General features: G+C 46.7%; 1 protein-coding gene across 1 annotated transcript in view; it reads right to left on the reverse strand.

The window, feature by feature from the left end:
- PAX3 (paired box 3) overlaps positions 1 to 21778 on the reverse strand; it is a 101095-nt gene extending 79317 nt beyond the window's left edge. The window contains exons 1-4 of the mRNA XM_070772998.1: positions 21348 to 21778; positions 19805 to 20040; positions 18343 to 18472; positions 17040 to 17174 (exon numbers count right to left, since the gene is read on the reverse strand). Coding sequence (XP_070629099.1) covers positions 17040 to 17174; positions 18343 to 18472; positions 19805 to 20040; positions 21348 to 21432 — 586 coding nt within the window. The 5' untranslated portion in view covers positions 21433 to 21778. The remainder of the gene's footprint in view (positions 1 to 17039; positions 17175 to 18342; positions 18473 to 19804; positions 20041 to 21347) is intronic.
- Positions 21779 to 24572: the final 2794 nt, after the last annotated feature.

Consider the following 24572-nt stretch of genomic DNA (forward strand, 5'->3'; position numbering starts at 1 on the left):
TTGGTAGATACGTTGTAGCGGTATTGGCTTACAAAATCTATTTGCTTAAGATAAAACTACAACAAAATTAGAGCCAAATATTTCAGAAACATAAGAAAAGTTATAAACGCAAATATTAGATTGGCTATTTTATATACTCTAAAAATTCCTCAAATAAAAAATGACTTTTCACAACACATTTTACATTGTTAATTTTATCATTTGGTCTTTGTAATTAAGGACTGTAGCATCTGAATGAACCATTGTCTATTTTCAGAATATATATTAAAAAGTTGATAAGTAGTATGTGTTGACTTCTGAAATAATTATCCTCCACAAAAATAAAAGTAAAAAAGTGACGGGGAAAAACTTATTGAAATCTTCCCTTGTTAGGCTAGGACAGCTTGCTCTGAATTGTTTTCAATGTAACAAAAAATACTTCTTACATCCTCTCCAAGTTTCTAAAACGCTTCATAGCAAAGTTCTCAAAAACTGATAAAAGTTTTTAGATGTGAATGATCTCCCATTTAATCTTGAGTTTCCTCACCAAATGTTTGGTATGGAAATTTTTAATTGATTCAAATATGATTTTTTAAATTTGTATGTGTATAGGCATGTATTATAACTCAGAAACAAAAAAACAAATCTTGTGAGAACTACGAGTGAGGAAGCTAATTTAAATTTAAGAAATGACAGCAGAATTCGATGAAGTGAACGCACCATTGTCTTGATTCTCTCCTCAAGCCCAGGCAGTTTCTAGCTTTGACCTCGTGGGCTGCCAGAAATCTGTGTCCCTCTCTGGGTGTTGGGGAAAATGTCGAGGCATAGATGATGTGAAAGAAGGAAAGTTACTGTCCTGTTTAAGCAACTCCAACTTAAAGCAAAGTTCTCTAACCAATACCCCCAAGCCTTTCCAGCCTCATCTGGAAGCTGCAGCTATGAGAGGAGGTCCAAGAAAGCAAGTGTTTCCCCACATGGGGAAAAGCCAGTGTGTCCACCTGCTGAACAGTACAGCAAGGCCCCACTGCCACTATCCTTTCCCTGAGACAGAAAACAGGCAGGAGCTACTCACCTTCTAAGACATTGAGGGCCCACAGGCCTCTCCATTCTTGCCCTGATTCCCTGACTGCCTGAGGCCCCACTGTTTCCTCAAACAGCTGCCCGGGCCTTCCCAAAGTCTATCAAGAGCTTCATGTGACCACAGCTGCCACAACCTGCCAGGCTGAGAAAGACCATCACCTTTACCTAGCCTATGCTTCCATCTTCAAGAGCAAGGGAGAATGAGGTCCAGAGAGGGAATACGACCTGTTCACAGTGATAGTTGTAAAGACCTAAAAGAAATATCTAAAAATTGTCAAATACACCTTAACAGCTGAGGGCACCAAGCCCCCACCCCATCAGAATTACAGTCATACCCACTGACCTGTATGCAGTGAGTGAATGGAGGTTCCTCCAGATTGATGGAGCTGGTGGTCTATGATCCCTGTAAGGGTCTCCACGCAAGGATTGAGAATACTGTACAGTAGAAGGGCCATGTGGGTGAATTCTCAGCACCTCTGGATTGCTAGACACAGACTTTGGCTCCATAAATAAACAAGGTAGGGCATAAGAAACAAGGAAACATCCTGGAAACTTTTAAAGTCAAAGATACAAGTGGACGGTAACTGAGTATCAGAATTATTATTATCATCATTGCTTTGCTCTCAAACACAGCTGTGCCAGGCCTTTACTGTATGTACAGGCAGCCTCTACCTTTCCCACACTAAACTGAACAAGGACAAGGATAGATGCAGTTTCATGAGCCCCGAAGCTTTTATAATTCAGAGAGCCCCTGTAAGGAACACACACAGGTGAGGGGCTCTGGAACTGAAGGTTCATCAGCTCTGTGGCAAACCCACCTCTGCCCAGGACTCCTCTCTCATCCTCCACTTGAGAGGGCCTGGGAGAGACGGGGGCTGTTTCTAGGTGCTCGTATGCACTGTTGTTAATACTTGCAAAACATTAATCAAGTCTAAGTGTCAACTTTGGGGGCTCAGCAGTAAGCCAAGATCATCAGAGTCAACAAACTTAGCAGGATGTTCCTGAACCCCATATATCACAGGTGGACCAAATGCCAGGGGTCCCTCTGGGACCCTAGTGGCTTACATCCTCCAAAGCCACATGTTTCTGAGGCTCTCCAGAATGCCAGCACTGAGACTTTAGGAAACTCTTGCGTTCCGGAAGACTCCTGGAAGTGCTTCAGAGCACTTTCCAGAAGCTCTCCTAGCCAGTGGATCCATCATAAATGCCCCTTGGGCCCTACCTGTTTTGAGGAGGAGAACCTCACTTCCTCTGACCACTGACAATTATCCAGGCACCACTAGAAGCACGGATACCCAAATCAGATATCTGCTTCCTGGGAGGGTTGTGAGCACAGAGGCAGGATGGGCCCCAAAGTGCCCTCCCTGGCTCCAAGCCAGAACAGATGCTGTACGTCCTTCCTCTGGCCCTGCTTTTTGCCAGAAAGCCCAAAAGACACAAGCCAAGGCCTTGCCCTGGCATCCTGGATGTATCAGAAATCCACCTGCAGGGGAGAATGCTCTTGAGCCCCACCTGGCCCTGCCTCCCCCTGAGTACTCAGTGGGGTACCATGCCCTGGAAAACCAAACTCACCAGCAAAGAGCTTCCTCAGAGCAGAACTAATCCTGCCCATTCACAGTGAAGCTGGTATCTGCTGGAGTGTGACCTGAGGGGCATCAGAAACCTGCCCCTTGCCTCCACCAAAAAGCTGTCCTACATGGGTACCTGGAATTCTGCCACTGGAGGTTCATTCCTCTATGCCAGGAGACCAGCTCCCAGGGGCCTGTAGGTGTGTGTGGAATCAGGGTACACAAGCGGAGAGTAAACCAGGCACAAAGAAGCGGGATGGCAGGGAGACAGGAAAGGAGAGGGAACAGCAGCTAAGACTGACCTCCCCCTTGTTACCCAAGGTCAGCCCCTAAAGCCCTTTGTGAAGGGCAAGTGACAAAAACATTTTCAAGGAGTTTGGGAACAGAGGATTGAGGGCAGGGAGATTATCAAACGTCCCTGTAAAAAAACCCAAACTTGGGACTTCCCTGGTGGTCCAGTGGCTAAGACTCTGAATTCCCAATGCAGAGGATCCAGGTTTGTTCCCTGGTCAAGGAACTAGATTCCATATGCCACAACTAAGAAATGGTGCAGCCGAATAAATGATCTTAAAAAAAAAAAAACCAAACTTGTTCCACTAACATCACTTCTTATTAAACTATGGTCTGAGTGACCATCTTCTGAAGTTTTTCCAAAAGGATTTTCCAAGAACCAGAAATGTCAATGTGAAAGATAGTCAATGTCTTCCCAAATGAATTTAATTTGAGCTTTCTATTTCAAAAATAAATAAATAAAAAGGATTCATTTCAGGGGAAAAATCGTTACTTTTAAACGAGTAACATTAAATTACAGTAATTCAATAAAATGATGAAAGTTCGCCAACCAGCAAAATGAAGACCAAATTCAGCTCTCTATGTCATTTGTATTTTGTAATAAGGAAATTGTTCCTCTCCTTATCTGCCCAAGGTATCTGCTAGGACTCCACTGGGAATAAAAGCTTATGCAGTGGCTGTTGGTTTCAATTTTTCTAAAAAGACAAACCACATGACACAAAGGTGTGCCAGGGAATGAGTACTTGACCTGAACACGATGTGTTTGTTTCCACATCCATTTATTGAACCTCTGATGAAAACAAAATTAGGCAGCCTTCCCAGCCCCCAAAGAGTGTTATGCTCATGACGACCCAAGAAAACCCACTTTCCACAGGCAGGATGAAGGCAGAGATTAAGGCTCAAAAAATTCAGACAAAAGCCCAGGAGCTAAATCCAAAATAAGCCAGGGCTTGAGTTACCATCCAGGCCCTCTACCGGGAACTGATTCCCTGTAGAATGGGAGAAATTCCCCGAACCAGGCATCCCGCCTCACCCCTGCAATCTTAGCCAACCAGGTTCTTCACGAGGTTCTTCATCAGCCAGTTTCTGATCCGATGCTAAGTCCGCAGTCCTTCATTTCCTTTCTTCTTATACACAAAACTTCAGCGAGATTTCCGGGCTTGGCAGGGCTAGCCAGTCACCACAAGCAGACATTGGCTTCTAGTAAAAGACTACACAATTTGCTTTTCTACAGGCCCCTGATAAATACGTGTTGCGTGCACACGAGCCCCAGATGTGTCCTGTAGGAATAAAAGTTAGGGCAAATCTACTACCTGGAAAGTTTCCATCCTGGTTAGTTTCCCAAATCCTATTCAGCCCTGGAATCTTACAGGTTCCCCAGATGCATCGAGGAGACCCAGATGCACTGTGTAGCCAGAACGGCAGGTTCCCCGGATGCACTGTGAGGAGACCCGGATGCACTGTGTAGCCAGGACTGCAAGTTCCCAGGATGCACTGGGAGAGATCCCCATTTATCTGCTCAACCTCCTGACATGGGCTATCATTACCCTTTAGAAATAGTATGAGAGGCTGTAGTAAGTTCTAAACGTTATCAAAATATATCCAATAATTCCTGGCACTGAGATCCCAGTCACTTGGGATTCTTGCAATGGAAAGTTGAAGCGTTTCTCCAGATGAATTCATGGGTCTCCTTAAAAGTTATAAATCTAAAATTCAGAGGGGGCAGCTCTCGCAATGAAACCCCTGCTCCCTAATATTAAGCCAATTCCCCAGAGAAACCTCAGCCTGCTACCTTCTTCACCACTGTGATCAGAACAACGTGAGGATATGTGGAGAATCTAAAGTATGGTTACTCTGCTGACATGGACCCGAAAACCACTGATTTTATATGGTCTAAATTTCTGTTGAGAGCGTCACAGCAAGCTGACAAACAGGTCAACAATTTTCCTCGTTGGGATTAACCCTCCTAAGATCCTCCTTCCTACATGGAGGGCTGCATACTTTTGCAGGTAGTAATCAGATGTCACAAATTATGGGTCTGATTCAATCCAAATTATGCACAGAGCTGGGAGAGGGGAAAAAAGCTGCTTTTGATTCTTCTCAGCTCTTTGCAGATGCTCTAAATGCCAGGCCTGTTTACATCCCCAACTGACTCCTTTGGAGTTCCATAAGCCAGTTGGAGGGGAAGCAGGAAGAGAACCAAGGCATCCAGATAGCCGTTTCTATCCAAGCACAAATAAAAGCTCTAGCGTTAGGAAAACCCACTTTCCTGCCTCCTGTCTAGTAGAACACTGCTACATGCTGTGGGGCTGGCTGTAGGAACAGTCAAGAAAGAAGACCTGTGTTTGTTTCTGTTATTTTAAAAAACCGAATCAAGATTTTGATTTTCAAAAATAAATTCTGAACATTTAATTTGTTCTCCTGTTTCTGAAAGGCCCAGTCCTAAGAAGGAATGACTTGAAATATCGACCTTAAAATATTTATTGGCATTCACATCTCCAGCTTTCTCAGAGGGCTTTGGAGAGGGTTGTTTTTCTCATGTAGTTGGAGCACAGTTCTTTCTGGCTCATTCTGCAGATTCGAACTTCCAGCTTAGGTAAGCCAGGTACTCAGCAGCATCAACAACTGAATTCCTGAGCATCAAATTTAAGGGAAAATGGGCTGAAATGATTTGAGGGAGGCAAGGTATGTGCAAAAATATAAAAAGTCTTTTGTACCTAGAAGGGAATGGATACATACCCCCTTAAAAGTTCATAAAATTAAAAACTAGCCTTTACCAAACTCAAGAAAATCCTAGAGAATCAGGCCAGCACTTTTTCAAAAACGAGAAATAGAAGACTGCTTTATTATTCATAACCTGCTGTCTTACCAGTTCAAACCTAATTTGGTAACCCTGAGAGTCAACAATTTCTCTTGTAACTAAATAATCAGAATAAGTTGTCTTTGAATTGTTCTGAAAACTACCAATAATTTTTCCAGTAAAGAAAGAAAAATAAGTGCTTAACATATGTGTACTAGTTTCGATGGAGGCAAAGTGAAATAAACAGTAGATAAAAATAGAATAAAAAGAGGCACCAATAAGTCAAGGCAAAAACCTTTCCTTGGATTTAGAGAATGTTCCATTTGGAGAAATACCAAAATACTGGAGGAATTTCCAAGCAGAAATTTCAAAACCTATGTTCCTACCTACATACAGTGGTAGAAGCAAGCGTCTCGTACAAGGGGCCACAGGCAAACCTGCACACGCTCCATGTTGACTAAACATTCCTTCACCATTTGTTCTCAACGCAGAACCCAAATTCCACTAAAGCTATCAAGATCACTAATGTCGTTCCCTTTTTCCCTACCATGGAGGAATTATTTTACAAATAAACTCACACATGTGCCAAATGGTGCTGTGGAATTGGAAACACTCTAAATGCTGGTAAATAAATCATTTGCCAACAGGATGGAATACTATGCAGCTATACAAACAGGCTGAGGAAACCCTCAGCCTCTGATGTGGAGTGATGGCAAAGATATATTCGAAGGTGGGGGAAAAAAAAAAGCAAAGTGCAGAAAAGTTTCTACAGTGGGCTACCATTTGTGCAAACAAAGGAGGAGAGAATATTTTTAAGAGAGAAAGAAATACAATTGCTTGTTTATACAGGCTCTCTAGAAAGACAATCAAGTTACTGAGTGACTTGGGTGAGAGGAAACTTGTCCCTGTACACCCATTTCTATCTTTTGAATTATGTACAGAGTGAAGGGTTTACCCAGTCAAAAATAAATGTGATTTAAAAATCTGGGGACTTCCCTAGTAATCCAGTGGTTAAGATTTCATGCTCCCGATGCAGGGGGCAGAGGTTCGATTCCTGGTCGGGGAACAAAGATTCCACATGCCACGTGATGCAACCAAAAAATAAACAATTAAAAATTAAAATGCCATCTGACAAAGCATATATTTCACTTGAGTGTTCAGATGGACAAGAGGGCAATCCTTGGAATAAAAGATCGCTTCCCTTTTGAGGCTGAGCATTGGCCCCCATAATCCTGGAGTCCTCTTGCCTCTAAAAGCCTTCAGGGGGCCAGCACGGTCCAGAAGGAAGGCCCAGGGCTCGCCAGCGAATTTTTTATCAGTTCACTGGGGGCCGACTGGCCAAGGAGCCGGGCTGCCTGCTGAGACGCCTAAGCCGTGACAGCTGCATAAACTGGCGGTGCCCCAGCCTGACCTATTTCAGAGACAGGTCAGCCCAGTGCATGCGAGGATAAGAAAACAACCTTCCTTCTCTCCAGTGGCTGCATTGGCAAGCTGCTCCAGCGGGGGAACCATGGGGCAGGAGCTCTCCAGCCGCGCCCCTCATCCCAGTCTTACAAACCAGGCTACTTTCTTTTCACCCTCACATAGCACCTCAGTCACACAGAAGTCCCCAGCTTTGGGGACTAGACAGAGTACAACTGAATAGTGAGGTCACTGAAATGTATCGCCACCCCCTAGCTTAACAAATGCTATTTTGGAAAATTTCCTTAATATTTCTGAACTCAAATTTTAAAGGAGAGAGATTAAGAATCACGCAGAAAGCTTTAAGAATGCACACCATCTCACATGCGGAGCCATAAAGACATTTTAGAACAAGGAAGCAGGCTGAAGAAGGGACACGATAAGGAATTATACAAACACAAACAAAGGATTGTGCCAGGATTTCAGGAGTAAGAACGTATAGACGAGATCCATTTTCAAAATGCAATTTACTTGTCAGATTACTGGGGGGAGTGAGGGAAGACTTGTGCAAATACACAAAGAAAACAGTTTGATTTGGAAGAGTTTTCACCAACCAAGTTAGTCTAAGAGAGAAATAGAAAAAAGTAATTAAGAAATATCTTTGACATCCCAGCAAATGGTTTTTGAATTTTGTTATTTTTCATATCTATTAAATCAATACAGACTTTTCTATTAAAGAGTTTCTTATAAACTCAATTTTTTCTGACTCAGTGAAAGTGGATTTTGTGGTGTGCGTGAGTGTGTGCATGTATGTGTACTGGTCTTCATTGTTGCTCCTAAGCCTGAATTAAGCTTTTATCTGCCCTTGGGCAGAGCCCATCTGCCAGCAGACTAGTCACTTTCTGCAAGTTCAGAGTTTTTTTTCCCCTACAACATTTTGAGTTTTCCTATGAGCTAGGTATAACTTGCACCTTCTCGTTTCATTCTCATATCGCTCTGGGAAATTGGTACAGTATAATATGCCCCCATCTTACCAGGTGTCAAAACTGAAGTTCAAGGGATCACACCCAAAATGTGCTTGGTCTCAATTTTAGAGCAAAATTAGTGATGTAAGACAGACTACTTTTACCTTGGGTGCTATGCTCTTAAAGGCAAGCAAAGACATGATAAAGGACTTTGGGGTATGTTTAAGTCAGACAAGAAACACTCAATTGTATTAGTGAACCTCAGTTAGGAAACCAGCCAAGTGGGGATTCAGAAAGAAGGAACCTGTTGCTTTTTTATATAATAAAATGAATTGGACCAATTAATTTTCTTTAGTTCAGGTTAAGCTCAACCATGGTAATTGGGAGACACACACCCTGTGGCCAAGATTTTCTTAATCATGATAATATATTTGAATACTGGAAGAATTTTTTAATATGTGTTTGAAAATAGACTCTATGGGTCTATAATTGTTTAAAAATAAGATTTTTTTTTTCAAAAAAAGATAAACCCTATAAAAGAAACAAAAACTATGCTAATACCCCCAGACAATGCCTAAGTGCCTGTTGACTGGGTAAATTAATGCTTATATTAGGGCTTGCCAAAAAAAAAAAAAAGATATAAGTATGGTGGCTGTACTTCTCCTTTATCTGTGTACTTGTAAAAATCATAAGCCAGGCTTTCTGTTAAAAATGTAAATTTGTACATGACCATGTAAGCGTTGACTGTGAAAGTATACAAAAACCAATTCCATGTTGTAAGGTAACTTACACAAAGCCATTAACTTTCCTTTCTTAGCTATTCTATCCTAACATACTTATTGTTTCCATCTAATGACATAAGGCCAAGTACACTGAATTCTGCAGTTGTTTCCAGAAATATGCCTACCATCTGATTATAAAATCTTTTTAAATTTCCACTTAAGCCTCCTTAGCTGTACTATTTGAATTCCAATATGATCCTGAAAATTTTTAAGGCTGAAAGTCAGTGGTATTTCCTCTCCCCCAAACCTATGTTAGTCGGCCAAGAAGAGTCTCCCACTCTTGTCACAAAGCATTTTGATCAGCTATTTTAAAACAGATCTAATGGAATCAGATCCAGAATGAGTGGGAAATTGGTTCCCAAAATCAAAAGTTTATATTAATATACTATTGTAGATACAGTAAAGCTGGCCAAATAAAAGTACATAAGAATCAAGAAATCACTAAGTGAGTTGAAGGAGACAAACACGGCTGGTTTGCTATTGCCTGTCATGAGTTCCAATTTGTTTTACGGAGGAAGACTCGTTTCCCAGCCACAGCAGTAAAAACTCAGACTACCTACTTTGACCGAGTTGCTTCATCAGAGAGAAGGGGTTCTTTGTTGTTTGGGGTTTTTTTTTTTTTTTTTAACTTAAAATCCTGCAGCTAAAATTTAAATGTTATGAACTTTGTTATATACAACATCTAAGGTAAAACTCTTCCTCAGGAGTTTTTTTCTAGGACAAATGTACACCAAATCAAATTCTAAATTTTACACCATTATCCTTTATTAAGATGCAATTACTTCTTTAAAGTGAAGTGGCCATTGCCGTGGCAGAAATTATGTCAGTCTCCTTGGTCTTTATCAGGAAGGAAGAAAAACTGACTTTGACAATAAAAATTCATAAAGCCTTTTATTACTCAACTGTCTTCAACAACTATTTTCCATGGTTTTCATAATTCCCTTTGACAATGGTGAAACTTCTAACTCATCTGTCTTAAATAAAGGTTTTATAATCCTAACGGGCATTTTGATAACTGCATGTTCCAGATACAAACTGGAAAGTATATTCTGTTCAGTTGAGGGCATAATTCCATCACAGACAATCTGAGAGGATGCTTTCTTAGAAAAGAGACAACCCCATTCCCGCAAAAGTTCAACACTACTGGAGTTCAGCATTTGGCCCAATACCACAACATAAAGCTGAAAGCTGAACTGTGCCACTTTCCACGCAAGACTGGGACGAATGGGGTGAGGAAACCTTTCCCAGCAGAGTAGAGAATGGTCCTCTGTCGCCACTTTGGTGTGCATCTTCCAAGAGAATAGCAACTTCTGAAATTCCCTTTCACTTTCTTCAATCACAATTCTCCAGCTAAGGCAGCCAGCACTTTTCTATTTCAACAATAACATAAAATATTTTTTCTAACCTTATTGAGATATAATTAACATAAGCCCACTGTCAAAGTCAGTAATTCTGCCTTGGTACTGAGGTCAGGCTCCACTCAGAGTATGACTCTGTGTCCCCCTGGCAGTATATGAACACATAGCCTGATATCCAAGACAGGACAGTCACTTTCACTCCACATGTATGTGAAACATGAAATACACATATACGTGAAAAATGTAGCAAAGAATTCTCTAGCATTGCATCTGGATCCAGGACAAGGCAGTCATAATCAGTCTGCACTGACTCACATTTCCAGCTTAATCTATTTCAGGCAGTTGTCCCATTGCCCAATGATTGGGACTATTTCAAAGGACATTTGAGCACAGATAGATTATTAATTAATTGGGAATTATAACAGAAAATGTTAGAAAATACTCACTAATGATTCTGACTGTCAAGATTCATCTTGCTCAAGAGTGAATGACATAGTAAAATAAAATCAAATGAAATAAAAATAAGTCTCTAAGCACAATTATTTAGCAGAGAAATGAACAGAGAAAGGGCTTCAGAAAATCTCCCCCACAGGCAGATTCATGATGCTCAGTTGAATATTCAAAGCTGAATCTGGCATAAATTTCACAACCTCAGTTAGAGTGATTTGTTGGAATTTGCAAATTAAGCACAGAGATGGTATTTCCAAAAGAGCCTTTGCAGGAATTTTAGCTCTCATAATAAAAGAAAAATCTTTCCAAATATATTGAATTCTTAAACCAAAAAAAAAAAAAAGTCTAGCAGTTCATCGAAAAATCAACAGTCCAAAAAAGTCATAAAATTATTCAGGGAAATATTTTTCCTAGCATTCAACAGCAGTGCTGAGTATGAATTGGGAAGCTGTACTGTTACTTCAAATTCTGATGACTCTAGAAAGTGTAATCCACAGGACAAATAAACCTTTCTGTGTGTGTGCGCAACGGGGTATAGTTTACTGCCAGCATAATTCATAGTGACCGACTTATAAATAAACTCTAACGATGCACAAACTACACACACAAACAAACACATATCTGCTCCTACATTGTAGGAGGTTTAAAAATATACATGGGACTCATCTAACCATCCATAAACAGAAAAATTGTGGAAACATATGTAGGGAAATGCAGTTAATCTAACTCTCAGTTTCCTGTGTATTTAATTATTCCCCACCTAGTTTTACATAAAACTCTGACATCTTGCCTTTGCATCATTCCAGCTTGGAAAGCAACTTCAGTAAAACTTCCATATTTAGAAATTTAGTGGACACTGGGATCTTAGCTTCCATGCCTCCCACCACCTCCAGGCCAAGGAAAATCTATTTGATGATAAATTCACCATCTTAGCTTAAGTTTTAAACAAGAAATCACCATAGGATAATTACAAACACCCCATGAATCTCTTCTCTACAAACCTAGGACATGTAACTGGTTTCGGTTCCTATTTCTTAAAGAGAATTCGGTCAATCCTCCTTAGAGGTTTCAGAGGAAAAGGGGGATTTTCCAAGACAGATAAGTTGAAATGATCCCGCTTTGATCTCAGTGGTTAAGAATCCTTCACAATGGAAGATGGCCACTGAGAGGCCGGGATCCTGGCCTTTTAATGCGTAACAATGGTATCAACAAACAGCTACTTAATCAATATTTGGCCAGAGCTGCTGAAAACTTCCTTTTCAGATTTTAATTCCTTGTTGTAAAACAACCCCAGAGCAGCCAGTGAGATAAGGCATTAAACTGACTGCTTAATTGCCTTTTACTGTCTTGTTAGTTATATATGTACATTCTTAATGGTTCTTTAATCTTTATTTACCCGCATAAATAAATTACCTGGGGTGGGACCCCACCAAACAGAACCTCCTTTGCCCCCAAGCCTGGCGAAAGTCTCACCGTGTGTTTGTTGCTGTTGTTGAGGCTTTTAACATTTATTGACTATCTATGTACGTTAACATTTAACCTCGTGGTTACGAAGGATTTTTGTTGTTGTTCTCAAAATACAAAATACTCGTTAAAGTTGAACCTGAGTTCGGCGGCAACACTGCTATTCACCTGATGAATTTCCGCATATTCCACCCCTTGAACCCAGGCGCACTTGCTGGTTCCACCTCGCCGCGCGGATGGGTTTTATTGCACAGCCCTGGGGACTCCTAAATGACCCTTCAGTAATTATTACGCACTTGAAGCCCCAACGTCCCCGTTCCGGTGCTATCACCCAGCAAATCAAACTTCAAAATAAACATACAATTTCAAGCATTAATTAGAAAATCTGCATGTTTTCAATAAGGCTATAAAGTAAGCCGACAGCAGTCAACCAGACAAAACCAACCAGCGAAAAAGAAAGCTACAATCTGATCTTGGTTGCTTCCTTTCAAATCGGTCCAACGGGAAAATCGTTACCGTTACCTCTTCGAAAAGAACACAGCGTGCTGTTTCAATTTAACTCAAGTTCTGGTATTTCCCATAGATTTTTAAATGGGTGATATTTCTTTGTTGAGTATTTTAAGCGCTGCAGAAAACATGAAATTTACCCCCCAAAGACAAGAGACGACATTGGGGTCAAATTCGTGATTCTGACAAATGGAGACCGGGCTGTCCACTTTAATAAAGGTTCCGATGCCACAAACCTAAGATCTTATAGCTCATGATTTTAATCTGTGGGAAAGATTTTCCCCCTCCCCCCGCCCCGCCCTCGCCTGACCCCCGCCCTTTGCCTCGCGCCAAAAAGTCCTTCCCTGCTAACTGGTGGGGTGGTATAGAGGGGGAGAGACACGAAACTGCCTTCAGTTCCCCTCGATTTCAGTAGTGCTCCCGTTAATGATAAAATGTTCATGATCCCACAGGAAACGAAATCGTTCCAGAACCTTTAAAATGTCAGTACGTGTTTAATTGTTTTATCGTATGCCCGGCTGAAAAGATGACGTCGTCTTCGTTACTTTTAGAAAAACTCACAAGTTTGCAAACTTGAGGAAAGCTTTTGTCACTTTTACTTTCTCAAATCCAAAAAACAAAAAAACAGTGCTTTTCATAAATGTCAAATTGAAAGGGATCGATATAAAAGAAGGGTAAGCTCCAACCGACTATGCTTGGGTCTCTTGGCTCAAACTTTGAAATTGTTGCAAACCTCCCACGCTAGCTGGTGATTCTTAAAAAGGGTTAGGGTCCTATGAAAGTGTATCTCCAGCCCCAATCAAAACATCAATTTGGCAATCTGGCCTCTTTCCCCCTGCACCCCCGAGCTGCCACTTCAAAGCTGCTGCAACAAGTCAGTAATTGTAACTTTGCATCTAAATATTTAAGCGAGAGTCTTGCAGTCGCGTGTCCATTTACAGTCCTCATCTGTCCTCTAATTCCATTACGGCACAAAGCAAAAATGTTTCCCAAAACTCACAAACAGGAAAAGCGTCACCCTGCCGCTGGTGGAGGAGGAGGAGAAGGCTGGGGGGAGGAGCTGATGAAGGAGCAGTTTCTATTGATTAGTCACCGCTTTTGTGTTAAGGGCTTTCTTTAAAATAAGAGGGGAAAAAAAAAAAATAGGGGGAGGTTGCAGAAATTTCACTAATGTGAGCCTCAGGCAAGGAAGGGGGAAAAAAGAGGAGAAGAAGGAGGGGGAGGCGGGCTGTGTCTAGATGAAAGTGAGAAGGACATAAAGGAGGCAATTGAGTCGGCTGCAGCCCGGCGAGCTAAGCTTCGAGCCGGCCAGAGCGCAGGGGAGGGGGCGGCGCGGCGCGGCGCTTTGGCTCAGGGCGCAAGAGTGGGGGCCGTGCCCATTGTGGCGGCGCCCGCGGGCCCGCTCCGCCGCGCCGGGGGAGGAACAGAGGCGCCCATTGAGTGGCCGCGGCGCGGGCCGTGCCCATAGCCCCCCGTTGCCGCGACCGGGGCTGGGTTTCTCCGGCTGCGCCCGGTCGGCTCTCGGTGCCGAGTGGGGAGGGGAAGGAAGGAGTGAAGAAGGTCCTGGGAAGGGTGGGGGATTCCTGGCCGCCCAACCCTCTCCTTCCACACTGGCAAAACAGCTGGAGGTGTAGATCCAAGGAGGGCCGCGCAGTCTGTTGCGTGCCAGGGCGCACGGGCCTGCGCGCACCGGGTCGGTCAGCCACGGTCGTCTTGGATGGGGCGAGGCACAAGGCAAAGTTGGGAAAGTGAATGGGGCCATCTAGAACGCGACCCTGGGGAGAAAAACGAGAGCTGTTCTGACCTCTTTCAGGGTGCCTCTCACCCTATGTCCTAGTCTCTGACAAGTAGAAAGATGCACCCGAGAAGAGCCAGTCAGCAACAGCCGGCAGGCCGAAAAGGAATCTGGAACCTTCAGAAAGCGCGCGCCGCCCTGCTCAGGACGCCCAAACGGCCTTCCTTAGGCCCGCCTGGGAGCTCAGACCCCTTTATCAACATTCATTCTATTTTCCAAGCCGGGAAGCCTGGGACTTTTGCTGCCCAAACGACCGGGAATCTTTTTTTTTTTTTTTTTTTTTTTGAGATTTCTAAACTTCCCTTCCAACTCCACTCCACTCTGTCCTTTCTCTGGGCCCTCTTGCCCTCCAGGGCTCATCTGGAAAAGGAGCTAGAGGCGCTGAAGAGACTGACGCTGCCTCTTGCTTGACAACCCCAAATTAAATTAGACTTCAGCCTCCGAGTTGTGTGTATGTGTGTGTTTTCAACGGTTCAGCCCCGCTGGGGAGAATACTCTGCTTTTAAAAATGGTAGCAATTGCCCTTGAATGGCAGCAGCCCCAGCTAGACAGCCCGAAAGACTAGAAACATTTTGTAGGTGAAATGGCCACTTTTTCCACGGCTGGAGAGTCCATAAAACTTCCTGGCGCAGCAGCTCTTGGGGCTCATTGAATAATTCATCCCTCATTGCAAGCCCATAATGTCTATTCTCAGCCCTTTGTGGGGCTGTTTTCTCTTCTTTTCTCCTTGAATTATAAAAAGGTTGCCTTCCTTTGTTCACATCAAGCTGCTGCGAGCGGGAGCTTTGTCTGGGCCGAGCTAAAGTGTGAGTTTCAATGGACTCTCCAGGCTTTGTCTCCCAAGTTCATCTCCAAGTGTAGATTGTGTAGAGAAGGCCTTCTTTGTAAAAGCTGGAAAAGTTGTACAAATGTTTGACCAGCTCATTTGGGGCATTTTGTCTCCTGGGCCCTCGGTTGCCAGTGCGGCAAGGGAGCGATGGAGCTGCGGCGCAGGCGCCTCCAGCAACAAGTAGCAAAGCCTGGCCACCTCCACCCTCCTTCCCAAGCCTCCCTCTGGGTTCAGTGCCTACAGGGGCCCATTGGGTTTGGGGTTGGCTGGCTTCTCACCTTCTTCCCTCCCCAGCACCTCCAATACAGCATCTAGACCAGGACTAAAAGCCAGGCATCCTCTCAGAGACCAGGGCAGAAAGGCACCCCTTCAAAAAGAAGGGCTTACACTGAGTCTGTGTGAGACCCCTGCTTCAAAGGAGGGAAGCCACAGGGTATGTGTCTTCTTCACTCAACCTGCCCTGGGTTTTTATGTCTTGATTGCCTGTGTGTGCCAGAGCACCTAGGCATCGGTTTAGCCCTACAAACTGTGGTTTGGATTTGTAACATCTAAGTCTGTGTCTCTTCGAGGTTGTGTACAGATTTCGTATTGATTTGTAAAGCTGTCGGCTCCGGAGGGCCAGGGGTCTGCGCTGGAGTTGAGCAATGAAAGTAAAAAAAGCGACCAGTTTCCCGAACCACAGTCCTACCCGGGACACCACTGGCGGAGGGCTCAGATCCAGTAAGTCGAAGTGGTTGACCGCTCCAAGCCCACCTGGAGAGCCGCCTGCCCTTCTAGGTCAACTCAAAAGTCCACTCAGCCTCAGAAGTCTCAGCCCCCAGCAAGGGAAGGCCATGCATGGGTGGGGACACCGGGCAACTCCTGACCCTTTGGGCCTTGGAAGAGGTGCAACCATCCCCCAGGCCAAAAGTGCTGAGAGGCAGAACTTCAGAGACTCTCCTTGTGCCAGGATCCCTTCCCAGTTCAACTCCCACAGGGTTGACTTTTTCCGTGGGGCTCTGAAGAAAACCCCAAGGCTACATGTAAGGCTCCACAGGGGAGGTTTTTCTCTTGAGGCTGACAGATTTGCCAAGGAGAAGACACCCCTGGGAAGAGAAAGTGCGCCCACATTGCGAACCCGAGAACCCAGAGCCCCTCGCTTGTAACCAAGATCTTAGGATTGTTTTTCTTCCCAGACACACACAGTTCAAACCCTACCGCACTTGAAAACCAATTTAAAACAAAGGAAAAACCACCGACGTACACATATACATTTATAAGGCAATCAGTGTGACGCAACTTTGAGAACCTACTGCCTTCAAGAGTTTTGAGTCTCTCTTCCTCTCCCCCGCCTACCCACCCCCTCAACCAAGGAAGCTCTTTGGAGACTCTGGGCCTTTCCTAAGGGCACAAAATGTTCCTTTAACCTCGGGAGGCTCAAAGACTGCCCCCCAGGCCCCAAACTGCTCAGATTCAGTCTTGCAAGCCTGCGGGCAAGAGGGTAGCCCCTCAGCCAGACCGCAATTTGTAGTTCTAGATTCCGAGGGACTGTGAGTGGTGCGGAACAAAGATTTATAAAACAGAAAAGAGAAAGAGAGAAAAGATTTTTGTATTCAATGAAAGTGCATCTCGGGTCTTTCTCTTCAATGCTCTTACCCGGGTGCAGTGGATACGAGTGAGGAGGGACCGTGACATGAGCCGGGGAGGCGCAGCCCGTAAACCTCCAAGGTCAGAGCGCGGAGTCCGAGAGGCGCTGGCCCGCAGGGCGCCGCTCAGCGCGCCGCCGCTTACCTCGCTCGCTCAGGATGCCGTCGATGCTGTGTTTCGCTTTCTTCTCACTCTCCTCTGCCTCCTTCCTCTCTAGGTCGGCCTCCTCCTCTTCGCCTTTCCCGAATTTACTCCTCAGGATGCGGCTGATGGAACTCACTGGGGGCGGAAGGAAGAAGGGGGCGCAAACGACTGAGATTTGCAGGATCGTGCTGGAAGGGGCTCCCCAGCCCCTAATCGGAGTGGGGGTGAAGAAGGCCTGCCCTGCACGGTTTGCTTCTGCCCCCTCCTGCATCTTTGGGCATCCTTGTCCTTCTACACCCCGCCTCACCCTCCCACTCAACTTGCCCCCACCCCACCCCCATTGTATGATCGTCTTCTAGGATCACGGAGACCGCAGCCTGGAGCTCACACCTCCGGGTTAGGGGCCGGGAACAGCCGTACCGGTCCTCTCTCCCCGGTAGGAAGCCTCCCTCCTGACTCCACAGACGGGTCTCTAGATCTCCAGTCTCAGAGAATTCTCCCGCCAGCCCACCCGGCACACCCCCACCCCAAGCTGAAGGCCTTGCGCCCCGCGGTTCGCGGTATGGCAGGAAGAAGGAGAGCGGCCCCATCCCCTGCAATTCGACTTTTTTCTTTTCTTTTGCGACCATAAAAGGTTTAAATTTCAACTGCAGAATCGTTTCCTATTGTAAAAATCAAAAGAAAATGCACTCTTCCCCGTTTATTTTTTCCAGATTCCAGTCTGGTAAACAAATCCATCCTCTGAAATATCTCGTTCTCGCAGGGGGGGAAAGGGAGTTTCCTTCTAATTAAAAACAAACCGTGCGCCCTCGCGCTTGCCCTGCTCTCGCCCCTATTCTTCCTTCGCCTCTCCCTGGCCGCCGGGGGCGCCGGATGGTCCCTGGGACTCTCCCGTAAAATAATCTCCCGGCCATTGCCGAAGCCTCCCCTCCCGTGCGCGCACGGAGAAGCCTCGGCTGGCGCGGCCCCATCTCCCTTCGGTTAGGGTTACCAAAACATTTGTTTCTCTTTAAAAGGGAACATCAATATTAATAAACGCTTGGCCTCCGCCTCGCGTTTCCTGCCCTGCCCCTTCGACAGAAACCCTCTTTGGGGAGCCCTGAGCGGCGATCTCTCAACCCCAGGACAAGCAGCTGATCACTACCTCCATAAAACGGCTAGTTCGTAAATATTTCAGAGCCCCTGGAGGGACCGCCTCCCGATCATCCAGATCGATCACTGGGGGGTGGTTATGGTTCAGATGGCCCGCCCGCGTAATAGCGACTGACGCCTAGCCTTTGGAAGACGCAGATGAGCCTGGTACCTGAGGGTACGGTGTTTCGATCACAGACCGCGTCCTTGAGTAATTTGTCTCGAATTTCCCAGCTGAACATGCCGGGGTTCTCTCTTTTGTATTCCTCTATTTTCTTCTCCACGTCAGGCGTTGTCACCTGCTTTAAGAGAACCGGCAGACCGGCGTTGGTACCCAGTTCTCTGGGCCGGATGTGGCGGCCTCACCGCCTCCGGGCCTGGCGGGATGCTCCTTCTTGCGCCCCGTGGCAAGTTTCCCCTGGTTAGCAAAAGGACCCCAACTCTCTGAGCAGTGTACTTTAGAAAAGGGCAGAGAGAAAACCATCCCAACCCTCTCCTCCCCAGATCAGCTCTCACAGTTGGGATAAAATAAGAAGAGTTATGACCTCTTGGAAGGGGTGTACTTTCTGATCCGTGGGAATAAAGAAAGGCAACCCCTTATGCTGAATCAACACGAAAATGAAACTAAAAAAAGTAAGACTTGAAAGAGGAGCAGAAAAAATCAGGTTAGATCTGTAACTTGTGCCTTTTCAAAGGAACTCAAGGTTTTAGCTCAAGTGAAGAGCAAAATGAAACGCAAAAGTTGAGTGTCCATTAAAAATCAGAGTGGTAGCAAATATGATTAATCGGAAAGACAGGCTCTTTATTCCACCCCACCCCACCCCCCAAGAAAAAGAGTTTCCAGAGATTCTTAGAGAGGTTGCAAAGCGGGCTGGCATGCGAGGAAAGGCAGTTGTCTGGAAATTTTCAGTTTACCAGACCCCTCCTTTTGGTTTTGCCCTGTGGCAACCAGAAAATTATATTGGATTTTCCCCACATCCAGAAAAAAGGGCAGCTGTAGGCAATCCCCTCCCACTCAGCCATAGCCAGTGTGATTCTCTTTCCTTTTGTAAGGAGAACCAAAATAATTTGAGGATAGCACCAAACTGCCTTTTAAAAGCCAAGTCATCGGCTCATTACAAAGAAAGCAAATCACCCTAGCTTTTGATTCCTTGAAGACAATTTGGACTGGAGGCAATAGGGGAGAAGAGTTGGAAGTGAAACCATTCAAAAACCCAAAGTGGCTCCTTGGATTACATTTGGAATGGGCAATGTAGTCGCTGGGAGCTGGGGAGATACTTGGAGAAGAAACCAGCAACAGGTGAGCACGTACAGCTTGGACGCTTTGGGTGTCTGCCTATTAAAACAATTTGATGAGAATTTCAGGATTCTGAGGCATACAAAACAAAGGCTTTATCTCCTTTGCAAAAAGGCTAGAGTTTTTCCTTAGCATTTATCAAGGAGTACCAGCTCAAACAGCACTGTAGACCCTTCTCTTCACCACCACCACCCTCCCCAACACGCACACACATACACACACCTTCCCAGACTTGGAAAAAAACACCTCAGAAAGTCCCAGCTGGCAGTCCTTTCCCGCTGCCCACTCTGCCCTAACTTCAGACAGGAGGCCCCCAGGGCCAGGCCTGCGAGCTCACCTTGGGCTTGCTGCCACCAATGGCACCAGGGCGGATGGAGCCAGTCTCCTGATACCTGCAAAGGATCTTAGAGACGCAGCCATGGGACACACGCAGCTGGCGGGAGATGACGCAGGGCCGGATGCCATGGTGGGCCATCTCCACGATCTTGTGGCGGATGTGGTTGGGTAGTGGCCTGCCGTTGATAAAAACACCTCCAAGCTGGTTGACCCGGCCCTGGCCGAGGGGAGTGGACACTGGGAACAGAAGTCAAGAAGAGAGACAAATGGAAGATCATTTGGGGAGAGAGGAGAGCAGCCCAAAAGATGAACCCCAATTTCACACTCTTCTGGCCAATCGGTATGTTACAGCCTTAGCACTGAAATTGCTCCATTCGGGCTCCCAACCTGAGACCCTACTTTAACCACACTTGTTCAAACTATTAAGCAATTCAAGGGCACATAATCTTGTGTGAAAGGAGCAACCAGGGCAAAATAAACTCGCTATAGTGAACCTGTCTTCCCTTTGGACCCAAGAAAGGGGACAATTTGCAGGGGCAAGGGGTGGGGTGGGGAGACCTAGAGGCTGGTGAAAGAACAGCCTCCCTGCAGAGAGAAGTTCACCCAGGCCTTCTGCGGCTGGCATTAAACCCTGTCTAACTGGGGGGCTTTCTTTCTAAGAAACTTGGAAGAGTTGATAACCCTTTGGGTTTTGGGCTAGGAGTACTGCAGCCAAAGGTCAAAGAGGGTACTGAAAGCAAGCCGCAGGTGTCATCGTGAGTCACCTGTTACACCTCGGGCCAGAGACAACAGTCCAGTCTGCTCACAGGCCCCTCGCCTCCGCTGGTGCTCTGATTATTATTAATAATACATACTATTTCAGACTGAGGGCCAAGCCCAGGCACCGGCAGGGTCAGCAACCCGGCTCGGGCGACCGAACCTGGCAAACTGTCTAGAAAATCCGAAAAATGATTTGCAAGGTCTCCTGCCTCCCTGGAGTCCAGAACCTTCACTCTAACTGAAAGACAGTCCCCCAAATGGATTGTGGAAACTTCCAGATGAAGCTGGAGATAAATGGGGCCCTAATTAAGGAATCAATAAATACTAAAAATTCCCCAGCACGATTCTGCACGGGCATGCGCCACCACAACTTTGCACCCCCTAAGAAAATCCTTCCAGAATTAACAAGAGTTTAGCGAATACAGGAACAGCCGGGGTAGTTTTGAGATGCCTTCGGGGGCACAAAGTGCTGAGAAGTTGCTTGCTGGTGCTCAAAAGCCGGTCGATCCCTGCCCCACCAAGGCATTTCCAAAACAACAGGGGAAAGCATACCCGCCCAGGAGCAGGCCTGGCCACCAAGCTCCGGCAGGAGTTACAGAGAAAAAGGACGCTTCGTTTACCCAGAGAAACTCGAGAGGGGACCTCGCCCAACTGTTCCCTCCTGATATGGGGGTACCCCGGGAATGCGCTCCTGGACGCGCCGAAGGAGCCCGTGGAGACCCCGGCTGGGTGGAGCAGCCTGGCCGCGGATCCACGATCTGGGCGGCGCTGAGGCCCTTTCTTACCTTCCAGCGGGAACCCGCTGCGCGGGTAGTTCTGTCCCGGGCCCGGCCGCATCATCCTGGGCACAGCTCCGGCCAGTGTGGTCATCCTGGGGGCAGCTTCGCTTGGAAATTATATCCAGGTGAAGGCGAAATAGATGATACAGGCGCTGGTGACCCCAGGCAGCTCCCCCGAGCGTGGAGAGTCCCTCCCCAAAAAGGCTGGAGAGAAAGGAGGGACCCGGGAAAGGGGAGCTGCTCGCTCTTAGTCCAAAGAGAGGCTCGAGGTGGAACCGGGGGAAGGGGGTGGGCAGGGAGGCCCCGGAGTCCAGGATCCCGAGCCCAGGGCGGAAAAGTTTGGTGCGAGTCTGGGCCGGCGGCCCCGCGGCTAGGAGCGCTGGGGAGGGGTCTCGGAGTTCGGCAACGAGCCGGGGAGGGGGGATGGGGGCGGGAGCGTGGCCGGCCTGAGTCTCCTCCCGTCGTGACACCGAGTGCGGGGATCTGGGCTCGGGAGCATTTATTAGTTCTTTCACCCAAAGCTTGGTCAGGAGCCCTGAGCTGCGATTGGCCGACGGGGAGACCGTCCCGGGTGGCGGAGATACGCGCTGATTGGGCGACAGCGGCCACTTTCTCTTCCCATCCCCGGCGGTGCCCAAGCCTCGACCGGCCCAGAGAGGGACCCGCGCTGCGCCTCTAACCTGGGGAAAGAAGGGTAGACCCACGGAAACCCGGAGAGACAGTACCGAGGCGATGCCGAGACTGAAGAGGGATCCGTGCCTCTCTGTCACTCCATGTATGTCTCTCTCCTTGACTTTCTGTTTCTCTGTCTCCTCATCTCTGTGTATCTCTGTATGTCTTTCTCTCTGACTCGTCCTCTCATTCTGTCTCTCTGTGTGTCTCTATGTCTCTGTTTTTCTACCTGTGGCTCTCCCTCTCGCCCATTCTTCTTGGCTTACTGCCAATGAAGGGGGCGCAGTTCCAAGAAGAAGGCATTGGAGCCCCCAGACCTCTTTAGTCTTCCTTCCTCTGGCCCATGCCCCTCTGCCTAGGCTTATTATGAGGGTCTTCCCTATGGGGTTCCTCCCAGAAAGAGCCCAGGATGTGCTGATAAGTTCTTTTGTCTTCACCGTCTGGCAGCCAGGACACTGAAGCTTACTTAGGTAGTGGCCGGAGGCCCCAGTCCTGGTTACCCGAAGCCTGGGAAGAGGAAAAGAAAGAAAATTATCTCCTCTTCTTGATTAAAAATACCCTCTCTCAGAAGCCCCAGCTCTAAATCTAGAGGTACAGATCCCCCAATGCTTCGGCAGAGATTCATCTATATGTTAAAGTTTTGCCCGGCTGCAGCGTTTGTTCTCAGGAATTTATTATGGTATTCAGACTAAACTGCTGGAAAAATAAAAGGAGCAAAGTCTTGGCTAGGAGCTGAAGTGTCCCCAGCAGGATATGACGCCAGGAGTGTTGTAAAGACTGTCTGTCCTTAGAGAAGGTGCTATTGTGCATAGGCTTTTATTTATAACTTGGTAAGTGCCAGCGAACTCGCCTCCTTCACACCCCCGAGTGCCAGCCCCGCACTCTGCACTGCGCTTTATTCGCTCGAGTCTATTCAGAGACTGTCACTCTGGGCCTGCGAGGTATTCAGGGCCTTAATCAATCAAAAGGATGAGAATCGGGCAGGTTTTTCCCTTTGAAATAAAGGAAACAATGACTTCTGGGCTTCAAGTTCCCCCTTTTCCTTTTACGATTTTTGAATTTTTTCTGTGTTGGAGTTCTCCACCCTCTCTCGTCCTTTTCCCCCTCAACTCATTTGACAGTTTTTACGTGAACTCAGCCCCCCCAACCCCAACTCTCCACCCCCTAATTAAGTCAAACTAAGAAGGCAAGATGGGGGGTTGGGGGGAATATAGCTGCTCAACTGTGTGGGAGCTGGCTTTTTAAAACTCCACTCGCAAGTGGGAAAAGTAGGCAGCTTTCATCTCACCCCAAAGTCAAAAGGGTTGTTTGACCCTCTGAGCAATGGGAGATGGGCAATGGAGACACCAGAAAAAGTCTGGACACCCCCTCACCCACCCAAGGGGGGAGGCCCTGTGCACTCACACTACTCTGGAGGGATGCTGCTTAGCACGCAGTCCTGTTTAACTTGGTTTTACACAAAATGATTCAGTTTGTCAGGGGGAAACATTCTCATTTCCTTCTTGCACACTTAAGGGCCACCAAAGCCTGTGTCTTGTTTCCTATGCTACTTCTCAAGAGCTGGGCTTTTTCCAAGTTTTCTGCCACTAAAGTTTGAGCAGTGCAGCCAGAGCACCTTCTAGGGTCCCTGGTTCTTGTTGGAGGAGGGAGGTACCCAAATGCAAACTCAACTCGCAGTTAAAAGGAACCCAGGAACCACTCCCCACCGCCGGTAATGACGGTGTGAAAAACTTAAAGAACGGCCAGGGCTGAGGGCTGTGTCTCATTTGTTGCAGAGCCGAGGGCTCGGGCTTCAAGCTCTCCCCATGGACCCAGTGCTCTCTCCCTGGGCGTTCTCTCTCCCCAGGGCCCGTGGATCCGTGAAGGGACACGAAGCCAAAGACTCACTCTCCCAGGTTTTGCATCCTCCTTGCAACCATAGAGCCGGCAGGACACTTGAATGGGGATACTGCCGATTGAAATTGATTTCGAGTTCCCATAAGTGCCTGGCTAGCACGCGCATCCATAAACCAAACACCCCTTGCTATGAAAAAGTACAAATGGAAACCAGAGAGGGTGAAGTGGAGACCTGCGGCCCAGGAGTCTCTCTTTCCCGGACTCCCCCACCCCCACCCACCAGAGCGCTCTGGAGTTTATATGCCACCAGTTAACTCGACTCTTCTGCACCCTGGCAACAGCTAGAGGAACCTGAAGACCCAGAGATAGGTGGGAGGACATCCTCAGGTGCTTGGGCCCATAAGGTTATGGGATCACTTCCAAATTCCCCAGAGTCCAAATTCTCTGAGGTTGGTAGACCCAAAGTCTGACTCGGGAGGGCCAGGACAGCAATGTTGCTTGAGACTCTCTGGCTGGTGGTGCCCACTGCAGTCAAGTCAGACAGAGGGGAGGGGGAAATGTCTCACATCACGTGAGCAACTGGTCACCAGAGGGCGGAGTGGTTACTGGTTTCCTACCTGGTTTCTCAAGAAGGCACCTGATTCTGCATTCCAGCCACTCCTTCCCTGTCTTCAAAAGCTTTGGCCTCCCCTTATTTCTTTCCAAAGTCTCTCTGGAAGCCAA

The sequence above is a fragment of the Bos indicus genome, chromosome 2 (assembly GCF_029378745.1).
Source record: "Bos indicus isolate NIAB-ARS_2022 breed Sahiwal x Tharparkar chromosome 2, NIAB-ARS_B.indTharparkar_mat_pri_1.0, whole genome shotgun sequence".
NCBI lineage: Eukaryota > Metazoa > Chordata > Mammalia > Artiodactyla > Bovidae > Bos > Bos indicus.